The sequence below is a fragment of the Rhinichthys klamathensis genome, unplaced genomic scaffold (assembly GCF_029890125.1).
Source record: "Rhinichthys klamathensis goyatoka isolate OS25496 unplaced genomic scaffold, OSU_Roscu_1.1 h1tg000387l_1, whole genome shotgun sequence".
Lineage (NCBI taxonomy): Eukaryota > Metazoa > Chordata > Actinopteri > Cypriniformes > Leuciscidae > Rhinichthys > Rhinichthys klamathensis.
This window is the reverse complement of record NW_026606891.1, coordinates 1,852,867-1,874,129: the sequence shown is the minus strand read 5'-3', so window position 1 is coordinate 1,874,129 and position 21,263 is coordinate 1,852,867. Positions and strand designations below refer to the sequence as shown.

General features: G+C 39.5%; 1 protein-coding gene across 4 annotated transcripts in view; it reads left to right on the top strand.

Moving 5' to 3' along the window:
• Window positions 1-21,263, top strand: part of qkia (QKI, KH domain containing, RNA binding a) — a 90,914-nt gene that overhangs the window by 20,407 nt on the left and 49,244 nt on the right. For all 4 annotated transcript variants that reach the window (XM_056234094.1, XM_056234093.1, XM_056234096.1 and 1 more), the window contains exon 2: window positions 2,745-2,887. In XM_056234094.1, coding sequence (XP_056090069.1) covers window positions 2,745-2,887 — 143 coding nt within the window. The remainder of the gene's footprint in view (window positions 1-2,744; window positions 2,888-21,263) is intronic.

Sequence of the window (21,263 nt, the reverse complement as noted above, 5' to 3'; positions counted from 1 at the left end):
CTGTGACTCAAACTGTAATGTGATCGGAACCCTGAGTTTTGTGATCTGTGTGGACCACTAAACTAAACAAATAAATGAGTAAAGTAATAATCAAATAAGTAAACTATTGCACCCCCAGACCAGCAGCCTGAACACTGAGCGATTGTGGGGCTCAGTGTCCTGCTTAATAGACCCGAATCTGATCTCACCACTTCTCCACATTCCTGCCTCACCCCTTAGTTGAGTTTAAACTGTGACCTTTGTGCTGGCAAACAAGGTACTTAACCATTAGGCTACCAGCGTCCTGGACATTGAAATTAGGACTCACCTCAGAGTTTGTGCCCGTTAATGGCATGTGCTCTATCGCTCGCTCGCTCTCTTGCTGCTACTTTATGGTAATGTGGCATTTCACTGTGCCTCTCTCGTTCAGCCACAGGACAGAAACACTTTAGTTTCTATTTTTCATTGGCTTTTTTTTTAAGTGCACACTAAAAGAGTGCTTTTAGAAGAGGTTTGAGAGTGTGTGTGTGTGTGTGTGTATGTCTGTGACAAAGACAGGCAAAAATAAAATGTTACAAATGAAGTAATGTGCACTGTAGATTATCATTTACACTGTTTATTTTTGATGTATATTGAAAGGTCCCATGTACGGGGATGTATACTGTGTGAGCCTGGGAGAAGATTTAAATGAACACGTTTTTGTTCATGACACATTTCTAGTTCAGTCGAGGATATTTAAATTTTTTAATTCCTGCTTTTACTCTAACCTACTCCCTTGCAGTCCAAGAATATTAAACATGCAGACATGCAGCATTTTTACTCCAGAGAACCAGTGATAAATCCTTCCTTCTCTAGTGTGAGAAAGATGGAGGGAGAGACACAGGGTGAGACCGAGGGATGGAAAAAGAGAAGGGTGGAGGAATATGAGGTTGCTCTCGGGTCAAGAGAGAAAGATGGATTGAATTCTGTAAATGTGACTAATATACTTGCAGCGGTTGTGTCACCTCCTCTGGGACTCATTGCATGTGTGAGACAAGATACGTTGTGTTAAAGGTTTCACCCTTACATGGCCCCATGAGCGGCTGTTGTTCTGATCTGGGTGTTGCGTCACCCTTCAACCCCCTTCCAGGATTCTGGGGCCCCATGAAACACGCAAACGCACATTTTCAGTGTTATAGGCCTCCTCAAGTCAGTTCTCCACAGTCACCTTCAAGGCACCTACACACACTCGTTTGCACTTTATCAGAGAATGCTCCAAATCCATTGAATTCAGTAAGGACTGCCATAGAGGTAAAAATGCAAGGGTTTGCATCAGTAGACATGTGACCAAAACTTTTAACACACTCTTAGGTAGACCATCAACCAATGAGAATTGCAGTAAGTTTCCAGTTGTTTTTTATTAAATCCAATTTGCTGGATTTTTGCTGGATTTTATGGATCTTACACTTTCCTAGCTGTTGAACAATCTTGTCAGAGTGTGTAAGCACTATTGATGCTGTGATCCCACTTGTTTTTCATGATATTGCTTTGACACAGCTGACAAAATGTCAGTGCTGAAGTATGTGTAATAACAAACATAACTAATTGCAACACATGCAGACTATATATTTGAGGCTTTTGCCATCTTAATAATTTCAATTGCACTGCGATTTAATTGTCTACCCTAGTTGTGACCAAATGCTAATTTTCTTTTCTTTTGAGAGAAATTAACTTTTATTCAGGAAGGATGCATTACATTGATCAAAAGTGCCTAGAGACTTTTACATTTTTACAAAAAAATATATATTTTAAATAAATGCTGATCTTTCAAACCTGTCCTAAATCCTAAAAATGAAAAATTTCTTACGTTATTGTTGATAAGAAATGTTTCTTAAGCTCCAAATCAACATATTAGAATCATCTTTGTGACGCTGATGACTAAAGAATTAAATTACAAATAGAAAACGGTTATTTAAATTATTATATTTGACAATGTTACTGTATTTTAGATTTTTTTTAAATGCAGCCTTGTTGAGCATATTCAAAAGACTATATAAAAAAAATAATCTTACTGACCCCAAACGTTTGAACTAGTTTGCAGAGTGGTGAATGACATTTGAGAGCAGCAGACTGAATTCCTGCATGCTCATCAATCAAGGCTATCATATAACTTCAAAACGCTAGGAATATAGCACACCGTTCATTTTCAGTTTTTGAACAACCATGACTAAACCTAGTATTGTATTTACATGCCTGATACTCAATCCATTTTAAAAGGTCACAATCATTCAATAAGTTTTCCGGGTATCAGATTTCTTTTTTTTAGCTTTTTAATTCTATATCCGGCAGGTGTGTTTGCTTCACCATCTGGAATTCAAACCCTAACTATCAGCTCATTTAGCTCACTAGTTTTTAAAACACAGCCTCTGTGTGTGATGAAGGGAATGATCATGAGGGGAGGTCGTGTGTGTGTGTGTGTATATGTGTGAAAGGAATGGACATCCTGAGCTTAATCATGTTTTGGCAGCAGCAGTTTAACCTCATCTGGGGCTGGCAGTTTTAAAAGAGTCTCTGTTTAAAAGATCTCAATATGTGCATGAGTTCCTGTTACTGTGAAATTTAAAATGTTAATTTTTCCATGAAATTTGGCAACTGAATTTAGGGGGATATGCGCTGGAATCTCATGTTAATGAAGGGAGTGTTGCATTTCATGCCTTTTTGTCTTTTTTTCCCTCTCTCTCATTCAGCCGTTTCTGATCTGTTTGTCTTTTTTTGTCTACCTGCAGAGATAACCAGAGTGAGGAAAGACATGTATAACGACACAGTGAACGGTCTGGTGGACAAGCACCCACTGGAGTTACCCGAGCCAGTGGGACCCATCGTACATCTGCAGGAGAAACTCTTTGTACCGGTCAAAGAGTACCCGGATGTGAGTCTCACTTACTTTATACATTTTTCTGTCAAATGATGTTACTAGAGTTGTCAAGTACCGACTTCGGTACCAAGTCGGTACTGAAATTTTAAAAATGTGACGATACCAGCATTTCCCTCTAGCATTTTTTGAGCGCTGTTGAACAGATTCTTAAAAACACCTCTGATTGGCCGTTGTGTTGTCACGCTCAACATATATTGGCAACAATTATCAAAAACATGTTGTCTTTGACGCTTTTCATTGAGCGCTTACACAGATACACACAAAAAAAAAAGCGTTTGAAAGTGACGTCTATCAGCGGTTTATCATCGATTAGGGATCCGCTGATAGACGCCTGCTTTTAAATGCGTATCTAAGCGCTCGGTGAAGAGCGTCAAAGACAACATGTTTTTGAAGAGTTGATCATTGTTGCCAATCACAGACATATATGTTGAGCCCGTCAACACAACGGCCAATCACAGACATATATGTTGAGCGTGACAACACAACGGCCAATCAGAGGTGTTTTTAAGAATCTGTTCAACAGCGCTCAAAATGCTAGAGGGAAATGCTGTATCGTAACATTTTAAAATTTCAGTACCGAAGTCGGTACTTTTTGACAACTCTAGATGTTACCCATCCTTTTAGAATCAAGCACAGTGATTGACTGTTGCTATAGTGACGGGTGATTGACAGTTACAGTGACTGATGAAATCTATAAGTGAGAAGGTTTACTCCTTGTGAAAACATGACGTTTGGGAGTAAATAAGGACTCCCTGTCATAAGCTAGTTTAGCAATAGTAGTTTTTCCAGTATCAGTCCCCTGTAGGGAGCTGGGAATGGTGCCGGAATGCCACAGGCCATGCTCTAGTAGTAGAGTAGGATCTTTTTAGCTTGTATTGTGCGTTTGAGAAGTTTAAGAGAAGTGTCTCCACCAGCGCACATAATGTAGCTTGACGTTTAGATGGTCTTGTTTGACATTTCTTTCATATTCTCAGACACAAACACACACATCGGTGGCCATGTCACACAGGGAGCAATTTTGCTGCCTAATTCTTCTGCTAGGTGGACAAGGGAGAGGGGAAGAGAGAGAAAAGGGGGGTCAGCAGAGCATGAAATGCGTTTTCCCTCTGACGGCCCGATAAAGGCCACCCCATCCGTCCCAGCGGACCCTCACACACACGTAACCCCAGGTTTCTCAGAATTTGAAGCAGAGTTAATTATGATGGAGACTACTGCTCTGCTTATCTTTATTTTGTGCAAAATGTTACTTTTTTAAATTGGCTTTTACTTTTAAGCACTTTGTGTAATGATTGCTGCTTTACTTGAGAAATATATTCACCTCTGTATGACCCGGAAAGCTCTGTGTATAAAGGATTATCATTAGGGCTGGGTAAAAAAATATAGATTTCTCGATATTAATCGATTCTTATTTTTACGAACCGATATCGATTCTTAAATCTCAAGAATCAATTAATCATCCAATACCAGCTAACAATACCAGTTACCGCGCAAAATAAACATGAATGAGCATCTCAAAGTGTGTTAAAAGATAGAGTACAACTTATCGAAATCCGTATCATGACACATGGAATCGCTCAATCAGTGTTTCAACAGTGGAAAGACGTTAGTAAAACAGCTTGTAAACAATGTCATGTAACGTCACATTTACCTCAGAAAAACCATGTGACCATAAACTCGTTAGTCAGCTAGAAAAATTAACTCTAAAGAGGAGCATTTTGCTAAATATATGCACCATATTACATATTCATTATCACTTTTAATGTTCTTCAATATTTAATGCATGTTTGAATAAATCTGGGAAGTTTTTATGACAGCCACCATTTAAATGTTTATATTTCATATAACTTTCTTATTATAAAAATAAATAAGTGTAATTTAAGTGTTTGTATAGCTACAAATCAGTTAATTTTTACCTTCAATAATATTATAGTAGGCTAATGAAGCCTAGTAGGTTACAACTGACTCCCATACAGCATTAGTTAAGAGATTTGTTTTCCTTGAGAAAATTTGTCATGTATTGTACCTGATATCCAAAATAATCAATATTGAATCGAATCGAATTGCAAGCTTGTGAATCTAAATCGAATTGAATTGTGAAATTTGCGTCAATACCCAGTACTAATTATCATTAGTGGTCGACCGATATTGTTTTTTTGGTGGCTGATCAATGCCAATATCTTAGAGAGCAGGGTGGGCGATGTAAAGCCCATATATATAATATAAATACTTTATACATTCTCAGCGCCGTAAAAATAAAAGTCCCGCATTCAATACAACGGCCAAACAGAAAAACCTATCGGCCGTTTGAATGGTAGTGTATTTGGTCTGTTTATTTCGGATGTTTATGACTGTCGCTTAGTTGCAGAAGCGGGGGGGTCAGCTTGTCAGTGCTCAGACCATACACCGCACACTGCAACAAGTTGGTTTGCATGGCCGTCGTCCCAGAAAGAAGCCTCTTCTGAAGCTGGCTCATAAGAAAGCCCACAAACAGTTTGCTGAAAGCAACCTGTCCAAGAGCATGAATTACTGGAACCATGTCCTGTGGCCTGATGAGACTAAGATGGCTCATATGGTGTCCACTGTCCAGAATGTGTGGCGACAGTCAAGGTGGTAGCATCATGATCTGGGGCTGCATGAGTGCTGCTGGTACTGAGGAGCTGCGCTTCATTGAGGAAAACATGGATTCCAACATGAACTGTGACATTCTGAAGTAGAACATGAACTCCCTTCAGAAACTGTGCCTAACGACCCCAAACACACCGCCAAGATGACAACTGCCTTGCTGAGGAAGTTGAAGGTGAAGGAGTGGCCAAGTATGTCTCCAGACCTGAACCCTATTGAGCAGCAACAACCTGTGCAGCTCTGGTGAACTCCATGCCTAGGAGGATTAAGGCAGTGCTAGATAACAATGCTGCTCAAAAAATATTGACACTTTGGACACAGTTTTGACATGTTCACTTAGGGTGTACTCACTTTTGTTCCCAGCTATTTTGACAATAATGGCTGTATGTTGAGTTATTTTCAGAGGACAGTAAATATATACTGCTATACTATACGAAATGTATACTAAATATATTTATATTAAATGCATATACTAAATGTTTGCTGAAATGTGAGGGGTGTACTCACTTTTGTGAGATACTGTGTGTGTGTGTGTGTGTGTGTGTGTGTGTATATATATACACACCAAGCCGACGGTTGGCTAAATTTTTTTGGTGTGGTCTGCACCGTTGGCACCGTTTTTTTTTTTCTTAGTTTTTTTTTTTTTTTTTTTTTACCGATTCAACATGTAGAATCGGCGCCGGGCCGTCTATGAGAGAGAGAACTCTGATTGGCTGTTCAGTTTAGCAAACGAGTCAGTGCACGAGAATACGAGCAAAGTGATTACAGCAAGCAAAGAAGTCATGACTGCACAGACAGAAGGCTGTTCTAATTTTACATCATCTTACCTGAGCATTCCACTGCGCAAATATTTTCATAACGAGCGGAATGGGATAAAGAATGGGATCAGCATGATTGGTATTCAAAACGGTAAACAAGTGCTCCTTTATTTATGGTTTGTATACCTGCAGTCTTAGTTTTGCTTTCCCTTTTTGAATGGCGAAAATAGACAAATATATCTGTTTAAATAGACCGTTACCTCCTTTATACGCAGGCGCAGAACGTACGTGCTAGCTGACAGTTGACTAGTCCTGTCGGTGTGTTCAAGCAGATTTTTCTTCCCCGACATAGGTGACATGAGGCGACAACACAGTTGGCTTTCATCAGCACTAAGTCTTTGGCGTCTGTTTGGTGTGTCCCTACCTTAGGAGTGTGTTCTTGTGACCTTCGGTCTCAGAATAGCAGGAACAGCTACTGGGAAACACGGCTGACCAGTATAGAATGAACACCACAGCTCCATCATGCCATGGAAAATATAGAGTAACTGTTTGTGTGTTTCGAGCAACGCAAGTGGGAGGGGACACACACACACACACACACACACACACACCAGTGTACATTAGAATCCCCAGCTGACCCCCTCAAAACGGTTTCTCTCTCACTGTGTTCCCTGCAAGTCTCGCCTCATTATTCTTCCCCCTGGTGGTTAGCATGAGTCATTGTTTCAAAACACACACACATAGACGTTTTCACCCGAATGTTCTAACCACGCAGGAAAAGGAAGAATAATTATAGCCGTTACTAGTTTTTTTTGAGCGGGCAATGCTAGCATGAACTTCAGTCACAGTCTCTCTGATTTGCTCTTTCAGACAGGCGAGTTGGCTCGGCCATCCAATCTGCAGCTTGATTGAGAATAAAGTGTCCATGATTGGTGATTCGGAGGTGTTGATATTTAAATAATGCTTTCTCAGTTTCCTCTCAGTTGGATGGAAAGAATTGTATTGGTGTTTTATAATGTAAACTTGCTGTATATTAAACACACTGCAGTTTGACACCTGATCTAGTTACAGTTCAGGAAGAAAGGGAGCTTTCTTTTACTTTTTTGAGCTCAATTCTTGATTCTAGCACTTATATTGTAAAAGGTTATTTTAAAGTGAAGTCTATTGGACTAGAGAGGTAAAAGCGCGCTAGTAAGAGCCACACACGTGGACTTATTTGCCTAGGTCAGACCCCTAATTCCAGACTAAATGTCCGTTCGCGCTTTACTGCTTTGAGAATAAACAGAAAACAGACTATGCTTTTAGAGTAAACTGACCCAGTCCTGTTCTTTTCTGTGTGTGTGTCTCCAGGTTTGGCTATACTTGTGACGGCCAAATGTCCTCACTTATGGGGGGAATCGATTTTTTGACATTTGTGAATCGATTCAGAATCGTCCACGTCCGCATCGCGATGCATCTAAGAATCGATTTTTTCCCCCACCCCTAGTGATAGGTTTAGGGGTAGGGGTTGAGTTAGGTGATAGAAAATATCATTGACCTGATATAAAATCAATTTAAGTCTAAGCAATGTCCTCACTAATATAGTGAAGTGAAGGGACGTGAAGGCCAAGTATGGTAACCCAACTTTGGAATTTGTCCTCTGCATTTAACCCATCCAAGTTAGGGCAGTGAGTAGTGAACACACACACACACACACACACTGCAAACCGTGGACACACACACACACACACACCTTGAGCAATGGGCAGCCTTGCTCAAGGGCACCTCAGTTATTTCCTGTCGGTATTGATAATCAAACCTGAGACCTTCGGTTTACAAGTCCGACTCTCTAACCATTAGGCCACAATTGCCCCATATAGTGAAACAAACTTGTGTGTGTGATTAATAAATATGAAATATTTTCACATTTCCATAATTCTGAAGGACATAGGAATAAAACAAAAATAAATAAAAATAAAGGAGCCATAGAAAGGAACATGGAGTAAATGGAAAATACAAGAAGAAAAATTGAATAACTGATTCTCAGAAATAGAACACAGTTTTCTACACAACACAGTGTAGAAAAAATAATAATTATATGTTCTCAACAGGATTCTAACACACACTTATGGGTAATTAGGTCTTGGTTCCTTTTGTCTTTAGCACAGAATGTCCATTTCATAAAAATAGCTTGTCCTGTGAACATGACTGTTGGTTTACAAATGTGTATCTGTGAGCTTGTGCTCAGTTTTGTGGCCAATCTAAAGGTTCTAACCTTAGATCAAACATCGGGGTCAAGACATGACCTTCAAAACATCTCTAAACGTACTAGTAGTAGCCTTGTTTATAAACCTCTGTCTATATACAGTAACAGTCTGTCTCCTGAGCTTTTCAGATGGAATAGACTGACTGGTATGTCTGAGAGAAAAAAAGGTGGCTGACAGACCAGGTCTATATGGAAGTGACAGTTTTCCTCCCCCTCTCTCGCTCTATCTTTGTCTTTCTTTGTCTATCAAGCGCTGCGGCGATCATACACACTCGCGTTTTGGAGTCGGGACCATAGACTGTAAGGTCGGGACATGACGGAATATTCACTTGCACAATCGGGCCAGCAGTGCATCGTGACTGAAGTCTTTTTAAGTCTTACCAGTTTAAACATTCAAGCGATTTTAAACTAATCAGTGCTCGCGCGCTCTCTGAGATTATTTTCTATGCGCACATTCATAGAAAATCCGCCTCAAAAACAGCTGGCCAGTAACTATTTTTCGCAGATTATATTGCTTTAACACGCAAAATTGTCAATTTCGGTCTTTGTGAGTAGGCTATACTCTAAATATAGTCGGTTTTGTCTTTAATAAGCATAAAACGCATGCCAGTATAATGAACACAGGATCCGTGCACTAGCTCTTAAAGTGACGGCAGCCATATGTGTCTGTCATTAATTTTGTTGTCAAAACAATAAAAGATGGCTTTAAGTTAAAGGAATCAGGATGAATAGCCTATGTATTTAATTTATTCAGGACTAAAATACTACCCAGTGTTATTTTACATTTGATTACTTTATTCAGTATCTGTATATGAATACTAGTGTTAGACCTATTCAAAAACTTTTCTCTTTAATTGTCTTTATTTGTATCTTTATTCTATTGTATTTATTTGTGCTACTTTTTTCAATTTAATTAAACAATTTAAATCAAGTTTCCTTGTGATGTGTAAATTCTTAACAACAATAGGCTATTACCCCATTGTAAAAATGCAATGAGCGCAAACATTTAGGCAAGATAAATGTAATAATTTTGTTTGGAAAAAATGCCCCCCCTTTCTCCCCCTCAAACAAAAAAAATCCCCCCCATGAGAATCATCTAAGGGGGGATTTAGTATAGTATAATAATTTGCATAGTTATTATTGTTCTTTGGTGTTTAGATTATACAGGTTTTCCTAAAAAATACCGGTATTTTTTTTCTTCTCTCAAAATCTCTTTTTTCCACCACAAGCCCCGCCCCCTCAAGCCCCGCCCCCGTGATAGAATCGCGATACGAATCGAATCGTGGGTCAAAAATCGTGATACGAATCGAATCATGGGTTTGGTGTATCGTTACAGCCCTACTTCTCTGAGATTCAGGAAGTGGTCACCTCTGAGTTCTGGCTCGCTTAACGGCAGAGACGCGGCTGTTCTGCTGCAATCAGCTCACCGAAGCAACAAGCTATTAATAGAGTCATCCTTGAACTGACAACGGATGGGTCTCCTGTCTAATGCTGGGATTGTTATTGAAGGTTTTTCATAGTGATTTTCTTCCCTGTCTGATGGGCTTATTGGGGGATGGAAAGCTGTTTTTTTATGTGAGGTAATATTAAGGTTTGGTAGGTTGGAGATCATACTAAAGCCCCCAGTTTTAATTTGCAGGTTATTACTGGGGCTTTTGAAGCCAAAGGACTCCAATTGAGCCTCACAAATGACATCGAGTTGTTTCTGAAAAGCTCACCGATTCATCAGAGGAGGCCCGCCCGCACACACAGACCCCTCATTTGCCACTTATCCCTTTCTGTAGATGCGCGCCTTTTCATTTCCCTGACGTTGGTTCTTAATTGCCAATTGTACATGCAGATGTTTCATATTTTCTGCGTGCTCTCAGAAGTGCTGTTAAAAAAATTATAGCGGCGCTGCTCATTCGGATTTTTTTTTTTTAATGTCAGTTGTTCTGCAGAACTCGGGAGAGGAAAACGTTCTACAATTGTCGGAAAAGCGACATGGTCATGTCACAGTTTAGGTCTCAAAAACTGTGTTTTAAACCTAATGTAATAAAGTTAAAACAAGCTATAAAAAATATATTCGAATTCAACCTAACAAATTGTTTGACTAGTTGCCGTGTCTAGTGCCAAGATTGCACAAATTTGGCATCCATGGGTGTGTTCAGACATGCCTGTGATGCCCAAAAACACTGTCTATAGTAGTGTTGTCAAAAGACCCGGTATTTCGGGTACCAAGTCGGTACAAAAAAGTTGAACCGTTACGGTACCAGCTTTTCTTAAGTACCGGTGGTACTGAAGTACCGGGTTAATCCGGTTCTTGATGCGCTGTCCGAAAGGTGCACAGTTGCGTTCTCTCCATAAAAACACTGAGACATGGCGACCAGCGGCACTGCTAATGCGGTGGCTCTGAATCCACTTGTTGACAAGAAAGGAGAAAAGAGCCATATATGGAAATATTTTGGATTAGGCTAATGTCACGTTGCCATTTTTTGGACGTGCAAGAAAGCGGTGCAAACTGCGCTCTTCATGATGACAAGGAAGTATCAGCAAAGAATTAATTGATTTCTAGCCCTTGCATTAGCTTTACTACTAGATATATTTATGGAGATGAGAAATAAAAAGCCGCCCTGTACAGCTATGATCAGCTGTTCGGCCGAGCTTTCGATGTTACGGAAATGCTGAAGCTGATCGGTTGGTTTTTGTCACATGATCTGTTGAGATGAGATGTTGAGATGTCTTCATCTCGCCGTGGCATAGCCTACATTTGAATTTGTATTTTGCATGCGCAAAAAACACGATATGTGAACGGTCCCTAAAGTGGTATGTGCGGTTGTATCGGGGTAGTTTTACGAGTACATGAGGCTCATGAGCACAGTATCGGGCCGACACCCGAGTACTGGTATCAGTATCGGTGCATCCCTATTTATGTCATTAATATCAGTACTTCAGAAAAGCAGTTCTATGCTTATTCTTGGCTGGGTAGGTTTAAAAAGCCCTTTTAAAATTAAATATGAACGCAGTTTTGAATTAAAAGTACAGTACAGTCAAGTCAAATAAAACCTTGTATCTCCTGTATAGTTTGGTAACACTACAATAAGATGCCATTCATTAACATTACTTAATGCGTTATCTAACATCAACACATTGAGTGAACAATATACACTCACCGGCCACTTTATTAGGTACCCCATGCTAGTAACGGGTTGGACCCCCTTTTGCCTTCAGAACTGCCTCAATTCTTCGTGGCATAGATTCAACAAGGTGAATTTGAGCTCTTGCAAATTGTAGCCTCTTTTTCCTATTTGTAGTGGAGATGAGTGGTACCCGGGGGAGTCTTCTGCTGTTGTAGCCCATCCGCCTCAAGGTTGTGCGTGTTGTGGCTTCACAAATGCTTTGCTGCATACCTCGGTTGTAACGAGTGGTTATTTCAGTCACTGTTGCCCTTCTATCAGCTCGAACCAGTCTGGCCATTCTCCTCTGACCTCTGGCATCAACAAGGCATTTCCGCCCACAGAACTGCCGCTCACTGGATGTTTTTTCTTTTTCGGACCATTCTCTGTAAACCCTAGAGATGGTTGTGCGTGAAAATCCCAGTAGATTAGCAGTTTCTGAAATACTCAGACCAGCCCTTCTGGCACCAACAATCATGCCACGTTCAAAGTCACTCAAATCAACTTTCTTCCCCATACTGATGCTCGGTTTGAACTGCAGGAGATTGTCTTGACCATGTCTACATGCCTAAATGCACTGAGTTGCCGCCATGTGATTGGCTGCTTAGAAATTAAGTGTTAACGAGCAGTTGGACAGGTGTACCTAATAAAGTGGCCGGTGAGTGTATTTTTACATCATTAATGTTTGAATGTTATTTAATACAAACACTTGATTGTTCGTGTTTGTTCACTTCATTCATTGTGCATTAAATAATGTTAACAGAATAAAACTTTTGATTTGAAAAATGTATTAGTACATTTTTAAATTAACCCCAAGGAGAATATATGCTACAGTATATAACTAGTGTTTATTGTTGGGTCATTTTATCTAATGTTATCTAACAAATGGAATCTTATTGTAAAGTCTTTTAATACTACAGTTTCCATCTTTGTAACCGTGATATACTCTTTAATATATGTAAATTTATCTAAATTAAGCTTTGCTACCGAAATTGGTACAGAGAACCGTGGATTTTCGCTGGTATTGGTACAGAATACTGAAATTTTGGTACCGTGACAACACTAGTCTATAGGCAACTTGCAGGGTTTTAAACCACTGTGTAAGGCTGATGAATTTCTGAGACTGTAATTGGGGGCCTCTGCAGACAGTCTTGCCAGGTGGACTAGAAGCCAACAGCATCTTCAGGGATGCATATGAAATTGTGTGTGTGTGTCCAGTGCAGTGGGCTGACTCGGAGTGAGAGAGAGGGAGAGATTACACCGTCTCTGCCTCCTCTGCCCTGTTCAGCATGCTCGTGTTAATTCAGACACAAATTACATTTGGCTCAGAGAGAAAGAGGGCAGGACTGACAGGCAAAGTAAAAAGTGACAGGTTTCATCCTCTGGTTCTTCTCAAATCAAGATCCATATTGATAAGGCACTTCCTATTAACAATACCAATAGTATTCACCTGTTGTTCCTTATCTGTATATTTTGTTATAGATGTAAATTGTTTGTATTTAGTATTTAATAAACAATTTAATTAATAACTAACTTTTCTAAAGTTACACTTCTGCTCTGTTTCGTAATATTGGTCTGTATTTGCTCTTTATATTCAATATTGCAGTACTACTACCAATATTGCTGACTCTCGAATGATAAATCGCTTATGCTTTTCCTCATTTGTAGGTCGCTTTGGTTAAGAGTGTCTGCTAAATGATTAAATGTTAATGGAACTGTAGCTTTTAGTAACTCTAGTCATCTATTAAACCACTTGTTTACCACACCACCCCTGTGCTCATGTGGCTTTTGTTTGCTTATATTTTGTTATTGTGTGTCAGAACTAAATGCTTGGAGCTTACAAAGATTGATTTTGCCCCTGGTGTTTAGAAAGGATTAAACAAGAGAAAGAGAGGTAACTAGATGAAAAAAAGATGATTTATATTAGGGATAACAGGCTGCCTCTCTCTACCCACCTAGGCCTACACACATAGGCTCTCTCTCTCTCTCTCTCTCTCTCTCTCTCTCTCTCTCTCTCTCTCTCTCTCTCTCTCTCTCTCTCTCTCTCTCTCTCTCTCTCTCTCTCTCACTCTCACACACACATATCCATCCATCTCTCATTCTCTTTAGAGAGAGTAATTACTTTGCTCTCAAAGGACTTGTGTCATAATCTTTCAGATTGGATTTTCTGCCCTCCAAATTATTACATACACACACGCGTATAGAGAAGGAGAGTGAGGGATGTAGAGGAGTGGAGAATAGAAGTCTAATTTAGACCAGCTATTCAAGGTTTGGACTGGTGAACTGTCGTTTTGTGACTTATGTGTTGTTGGAGAGTGCATTTCTTTTGGTGTGTAAAACCTGCCATACACTACAAGATATCCGGGGTGATTTTGGACCGATTTCTCCCCTTCCGACAATCCGAGTTAAAGTCCCGATTATCTTGATGGTTCTACAGGTTATTTTATCAGATTTTCCTGTGGTGTGATGCTTGCCGCCCCGATCTCGAATCGTATTCATTCAACATGTTAAATATTTATAAACCGAAATGATGTTGTGTGGGGTGAACCCCTTGGACAAACATGCGCAATCTCTGGAGATTATCACATGAAACCAAACCATACCTATCAGAAAGTGAGCTTACAAAAGACTCACCTCCAGCTCGCTCTGTAATGTGTTAAGTCCATGTTCACACAGTCTCCACGACTTCATCTAAACATTTTTCTTTTTTTCCCTGCTAATTTTCTGTAAAAACCAGTCCATACACTACATGTGCCATTTCTTCCTGCCGGTCGTCCGTCATATTTGTTTACTCTAAAGGCTGATTTATACTTCTGCGTCGGACCTACGCCGTTGAAGGCTACGAGTCGGTTTTCATTTATACTTCTGCGCCGTTGTCCGCGTTGACGCGCAATTACACATGCAGAGGGAGCATGTGAAACCCGGGGGAGCGGTTCTAGCAGACCAATCACAGTGCTTGTGGTTCGCGTAGAATTGCCGCGTTGTTAAACTTTTGGAGAGGTGCGGGTCAAGGTACGGGGTAGGGTACGCGTGCTACACAACAGCCTACGACGTAGCTAACGGCGTGAGTTTGACGCTGAAGTATAATTTGGGATCAAAGTCACATTTGATGCGAGAGATTTTGCAAGATTTCCGGTATTCAAAGTCAGGACCCTGGTTGTTTGTGATTGGAATTTGTTAGTGTGTGGTGTGCTGTCTTGATCACATCGCTGCACTCCACACACTACAGGAACAAACAGTTAAATCTATGATTTCTTGTTTTGACCATGTTTTTGGTCTCACATTTTAAAAATCTTTAAGTGTGGTTTGGCATTAAGGAGTGATGCTCAACAGATCCTTGATAGCTCATTTGTTTGTAAAACTCAACAGAAATCTCCAAGAAAACTCTTATCTGTCACTCTGCTATAGCCTCACATTTGTTTGTGCAAACCATATCAGAATGATATTTTTTTCTTCTTCTGCCAAATAATGCCTTTTTTTGTGTGTGCAGTATGCATAAAACCGTGCCATATGATGATGATGTGTCTGGCAGAAATCATTACTGGCTGCAATTAATTTGGAATAAAGTGGAAAGGTTTCATTATTGTTTTTGTGTTTTTAATTTTGACACTTATAAAATTTAATTTAAATCAGTCCAGATTCTGGGCAGAGTTGATATATTTTACAAAAAAATCGCGCAGTGTATGACATTCAGACTATTTTAAAAAAAAATAAAAAAAATTAGCTTTAGGGCATGGCATGTCAAACTATTTTTGGCTGATTTTAGAACACACATCATCATTAGTCTTCTAGCAACAAGGTGCATGTTTCTGCGTGAATATGTTCAAACAACTTTTCTGGTAGTGTGATCCTCAGTTGTTTAATGTATGGTGTTCAGCTTTTCTCTGTAGTCATTTATAAATTCAGCACATGCACCATGCCTTAAAATCTGATGAGATTTGAAGTCAAGTAGTGTATTCCAGCCTTATTAGTTTGAACAATTCATGGAAAAAAAAGTCACTTGTTTGTGAATCAGACTACACTGGTTGCGTGTTTGTTGTGGGCAGTCAGCAAGGACAGCTAGTTTGTAAGATATGTTGTGTATTTATTGTCTTTGTATTATCATCACATTAAATTCAGACTGCAAGCTCACAACTCCAGCTAGATTTAATAGTCATAAATGTCAGTTCTGGCATTTTATTTAAGAAAAGTTCTGAAAAAGAACTGGATCTTGATTCCTCACCCGACTCGGATCCACAGCTGCCAATGGAGATTAAACTGTTTCTCAGCGCTGCCACACCACACGCTTGCTTAACACAGGTTAATTAGTAATTAGCAAGGGCGTCCGATAGGTTATCTCTGTTTTTCTCTCTTTCCCTCACTCTTACACTCAGTTTCTCTTTAAGATATATGGCATATAGATTAATTGAATGATATACTGAAACTTTTGAGATCATTTTTCTGTTGAAATAATACAGAAACCAAGCAGACACTGCAGAGACAGCAGCAGAATGATCATGGGTTGTAATGTTTTCCTTCTCCCCTCTGGAGGATTGAACTAAATGTGATGCAGAGTAAGACTTAATGCAAATATGGGGCAGAGAAAGAGATTGAGGCGGTGTACAGAGATGACTAAGGTAAGAAATGAAGTGCTGAATAGAGGATGTGTAAAGCTGCAGAGGAGGAGGGGGTGCGGCAGAGGTGACGCTGTGTCGACACCTGTTTACTGAACGAACTGAAAAACGGAGGTCAGAGCAGAATACAGAAGTGATGTGGTGAGAGAGAAGTTTTCTGATGCTTTTCTTCACAACGGTGACAGATGTGCTTACACTGTGGCGAGCAGATTGTTATTTCGGTGTGTGTGTGTGTGAAGAGCGTGTCTTGTATCACTCCACTGGGAGGCCACAGTTGGATGCATTACCTCAGAATTTCTTTTCCAACACGCTGGATTAGCTGTTTTCAGCACTCTTGCGCTGCTCTACACATGAGCTTTCTCCCCTGTTTCTCTTGTGCTGTCCACAACTGATCAGAACCTCTACTAGTACGTTTAATGCAGTACTGCACTTTCCTCACTTTTTTATTTCTGTCTGCCCTCAGCTGATAAATTGATGTAAGCAAATACGGTTGATTTTCTGAGTTCTGCTGAACAAACTTACTCAGCTGTATGGTTTGGTCCTTGTTGTCAAATTTTTTAATTCATGTTTTTGTAATGCACCAAGTTAGAAGGTCCCTGTGTGATTTACACTATTAGCTGAGGGACTAATGCTGTAAATTATACTGAAAACAAATCAACAAATTTGTATTGATACCCTATAAATAACAGCGCCTTGCACGATGCAACTGATTTAGTGACATATTTACTTACAAGTATTGTGATATACATTTGAGTGAAACCGATTATAAAATAATTTGGTAACTCTTCCTTTTACTGTACAGTACTTGCGTGTACTTACAGTGTTCTTACCTAGAAAGTACTGGCTAATATAAGGTAAGTACATGGATTAGGGGTAGGTTCAGGGTTATGACCTAGTTATTACCCAGTAATTGTAATTACTATAATAAGTACATAGTATGTACATGGGTAACAGGACTGTAAAAGGAAGCGTTACCAAAAAATTTTTGTGCTATTGGATTGAGGCAGATTTGAATCTGAGCTTGCATTTGGGCTGAAAGAATGATGCGGTTTATGTGGACAAAATTAGAAAAGTCTGACATAGCAATAAAGAGAAATCTGTCACTTCATTGAATCTACATAGGAAGACATTATTGCACTTTAAAAAAAAAAAGAATTGAAACATGCATTAATTAATCATTTACAATAAGATTTATAATATGCATTTTGAAAAAAGGATGAATTTCCATTTAATGCTGATTTTATTGTCTGTAGCCCCTCAGTTTGTGTGTGTGGGTCAAATCAGCTTGGGGTATTAACTGTCTGTTCAATTTTATATAGTAGAAATATTGGTCTTTTTTCCTTTGAACTTTAAAGATGAAATGTTTATGAGTGGTCAGCATGGAGATTTTTAATGTCAACATTTACTGGTTGATTTGAATAAATGCTGACAGGTGCAGTCTGAATTGGCATGAATGCTGACTGCTGCATTTTGATTGGCTGTGGAGAAGCTGAGAGAGTGTCTGAATGCACTCTATCAGAAGACACGGCCTAATTTAGAAACAGACTCCAGGCGAGGCACAGCCTACGGTTAAACTAGACAAACTGATCGCAGGTGCACATTTTATTCTGAACGCCCCTCTGTGATCTTCAGCACTTGAGCTTTTAAACTTGACCTTCACATCTTAATATTACAGCTTCTTCTCTGTCCCTCCCTCACACCACTCTTTTCCCATCCCAGATGAGTGACAGACTTTCTGATATTCCCATTTTCCTCTCTTCCTCCACGTCATTTATTATTTTTCTCAGCAAATTTCTGAAGGACATATGTGTGTTCTTGGTTATGCCGTTACCAGTACGTGTTAAATGTTCAGCAATGAAGAGTCGTGACTAGGGATGCTCATTTCGGTTAATTTTCCCGACCGACAACCGACACTCGTTATCCGATTATTAACCGTTAACTGATAAGATTATAATAGCCTATTAATTTAAATAAAAATAAAATTGAGTGTCTGTGACCCGTTTTTCCCCCCACAGGTTTATTTTAACGTGCAAACAGCAGAGCAGATCAACAACAGAACCTGGATTCACATTCAATTTTCACGCACTTGACAGTGACAACAGAATAAAATAAAATAAATAAAAAACATAAAATAGTGTAGGCCTATTTTATGTTTTTTCTTTATTTTATTTCTTAAATAGTTAACAAATTAAGATGACAAAAAGAAAACACTGAATCCGTTTGAAGCTTTGAAAAAAATGCAATTTTCCCCCTCCAGACTAAGTTTTTTCGTCAAATAAAAATAGCAGGCCTACCTCAATCCACATATTGTCTAGTTTTTATTTAAAAAAGTAACATGTCTACATGATGTGGGGTTAGTCTGGAGCGCAGCCTGTTGAGTTCGACCCGCGGCCGAAAACACATGATCGATGGCACAGATGTCCCGGGAATACAGAGATAACGTCTCGCTAGAATGGCCAGCTTCGTGAAGCGACTTTCATTTGCTTGTGGATGTTTGCTTCGCAAGATATATTTGCATTTAACTTGTAACTACTGCTGTATTTTAATACCGCGTAGCATATTTTGCAAGTAACTTCGTCGCCCTTTCTGTCGAGATGGTCCCACACAGTAGGCTACTTCGCTCGCTCGCTTCATTTTGCTTGCTCAGTGAAATATGTCTCTAGGCACGTGCGGTTGCGCGTGTCGACGCGCCCAGTGAGTTTACAAATATAGGCTATATAGTATTTTTTTTAACCATGCAGCAAACTAAATAAATAAAAAAATAAAAAATAAAAAATAAATAACTTAAACCGTTTAACTGATAGTATTAATCGGTCAATTTTTTTACTTTCGGTTAACGGTTAAACGGTCAATATGAGCATCCCTAGTCGTGACCTTAGGAGCAGGGTGGAGTGATTGTGATGGAGGACAGCGAGAAGAGAGAAGGGAACGGGTGGGTAGGAGGTATAATGTTGCGTTCTCGTTACTGCTCGTTTGTCTCTGTCAGGTCTCTTGGCTGCGTCCCTGAACTGCTCAACTCTCCACTTGCTCTCACATTTAGGCTGTTCTGTTATACATCCCTACAGCTTAACACTGACAGCCTTGCGCACACACTCCCGTGCACGATTCACGAAAGGCATTGATTCTCTCTTTACCCTCTATTAGGACCCCTGTTCATCAAATCATTCAAAGTCATTCAGAATCATTCCATTTAGTTATGTCTGATATGATGGTGGGTAGGGATGCACCGATGCCACTTTTTTTCCAGACCAAGTACAAGTACTTCCATTTGGGTACTTGCCGATACCAAGTACCAAAATGAGTACTTAATAATACCATTACAGTTCTTCTAACAATGTTTTGTTTTCATCAGATGTTTTTCACTTTCTGACTGTAACAAAGTAAATAGGCCTATACAACTTGTATAATCAAATTGCATGTGTTAAAGGAGCTATTTCTCACCCCTCCTCTTGACAATTTAGCAGAGCATAGTTTGCAGTCTGCTCTACTTTTATCATCATCGCTTATCTTAAAATATCTCCAAACGGCTGACATTACTCCTCCTCCGACTACCTGCTCAACTGACGAGAAGTAAGGCTAATGTCAGGTTGCCATAAGGGGCCGTTGCCGTTCACATATCGCGTTTTTTGCGCGTGCAAATTAGTTATTTCAAATGTAGGCGTGTGTCAAGCCTGCTCATAATAAAACCGACGTGCATGCGGTGCGGCGCGCTCGTTTTTCCAGGCGCGCCTATGTTCATGGTTACATAGCAACGACAGACGCCACGAGACAGGAGCGCAAGCGCTCGTGGAAAGGAGAAACATTTTACAGAAACGGTGCGGCCGTGTACTCCACGTGTTTTTAGACGCGATATGTTAACGGCCCCTTAAAGGAGAACTCCGGCGCAAAATGAACCTTTGGTCTAATAAAACATTGGTACCTAGTCAACCGTTCTCTGAGATTTGTTTTCATGATAATCGAATGTAAAGAGTTTTATCTCTAAAAACTGTTTAGTGTATAACGCTAGTAATGGGGGCATTTAATAAGTAAAAAGAGATCGCTAGTTAATACCACTAACAAGGCTCAAAATAGCCCCACACTAACACAGTAACATAATCAGGGTCCCTGCATGCAAAACGAAGCATTGAGAACTTTGTAAATGTACAGACCGTTTAATAAGAAGATATTTTATAAAGACAGTCCACTTCGTGTATACAGACAGGAGCCATCTTTGGAAAACAGTCTCGACTAGTCAAACCACGAACGCCATTCATACAGTTCAGAAGTTCACTGAACTTCATACAGTTCAGCTCACTTAGCACGTCGTTCGTGGTTTGACTAGTCTTAGAGAACGGTTGACTAGGTACCAATGTTTTATTAGACCAACGGTTCATTTTGCGCCGGAGTTCTCCTTTAAAGTGGTATCGGGTGCGGTTGCATCGGGGTAGTTTTACGAGTACATGAGCACAGTATCGGACCGACTCCCGAGTACTCGTATCGGTGCATCCCTAATGGTGGGTATTAAAGTTTTAACAATATGTTGTTGTTATAATAATAATAATAATAATAATAATGGTTAATTAGTGATTATTATTAATAAAAATATTGTCTAATCAGTGTTTTTTGGCATAATAAAAACAAAACATTGTTGTTTTTTATTATTATTATTGTCATCATTTATTATGTTAAAAGACACTGATTAGCCAATATTTAATAATAATTAGTCTAATTTGATGGTGATTAGTAATTACGCTCTAATAATAATAATTTATTATTAATATTTAAAGGGGTTATGACAGATTTTTAATAATTTGAATATGTCCCTTGAGGTTCAGTTATGTTAAAGTTTTTTGCACAAACCCCCCCCCCCCCGCCAAATATAGGTTAAACATAGGTTAAATGTGGAGAACATTTTTTTTTCAACCCTCATTCTGACCCTCTGAAATTATCTGTTTTTAAGGGGCGGCTCCTTTAAGGCTTGTCAGTAAACGGCCACTC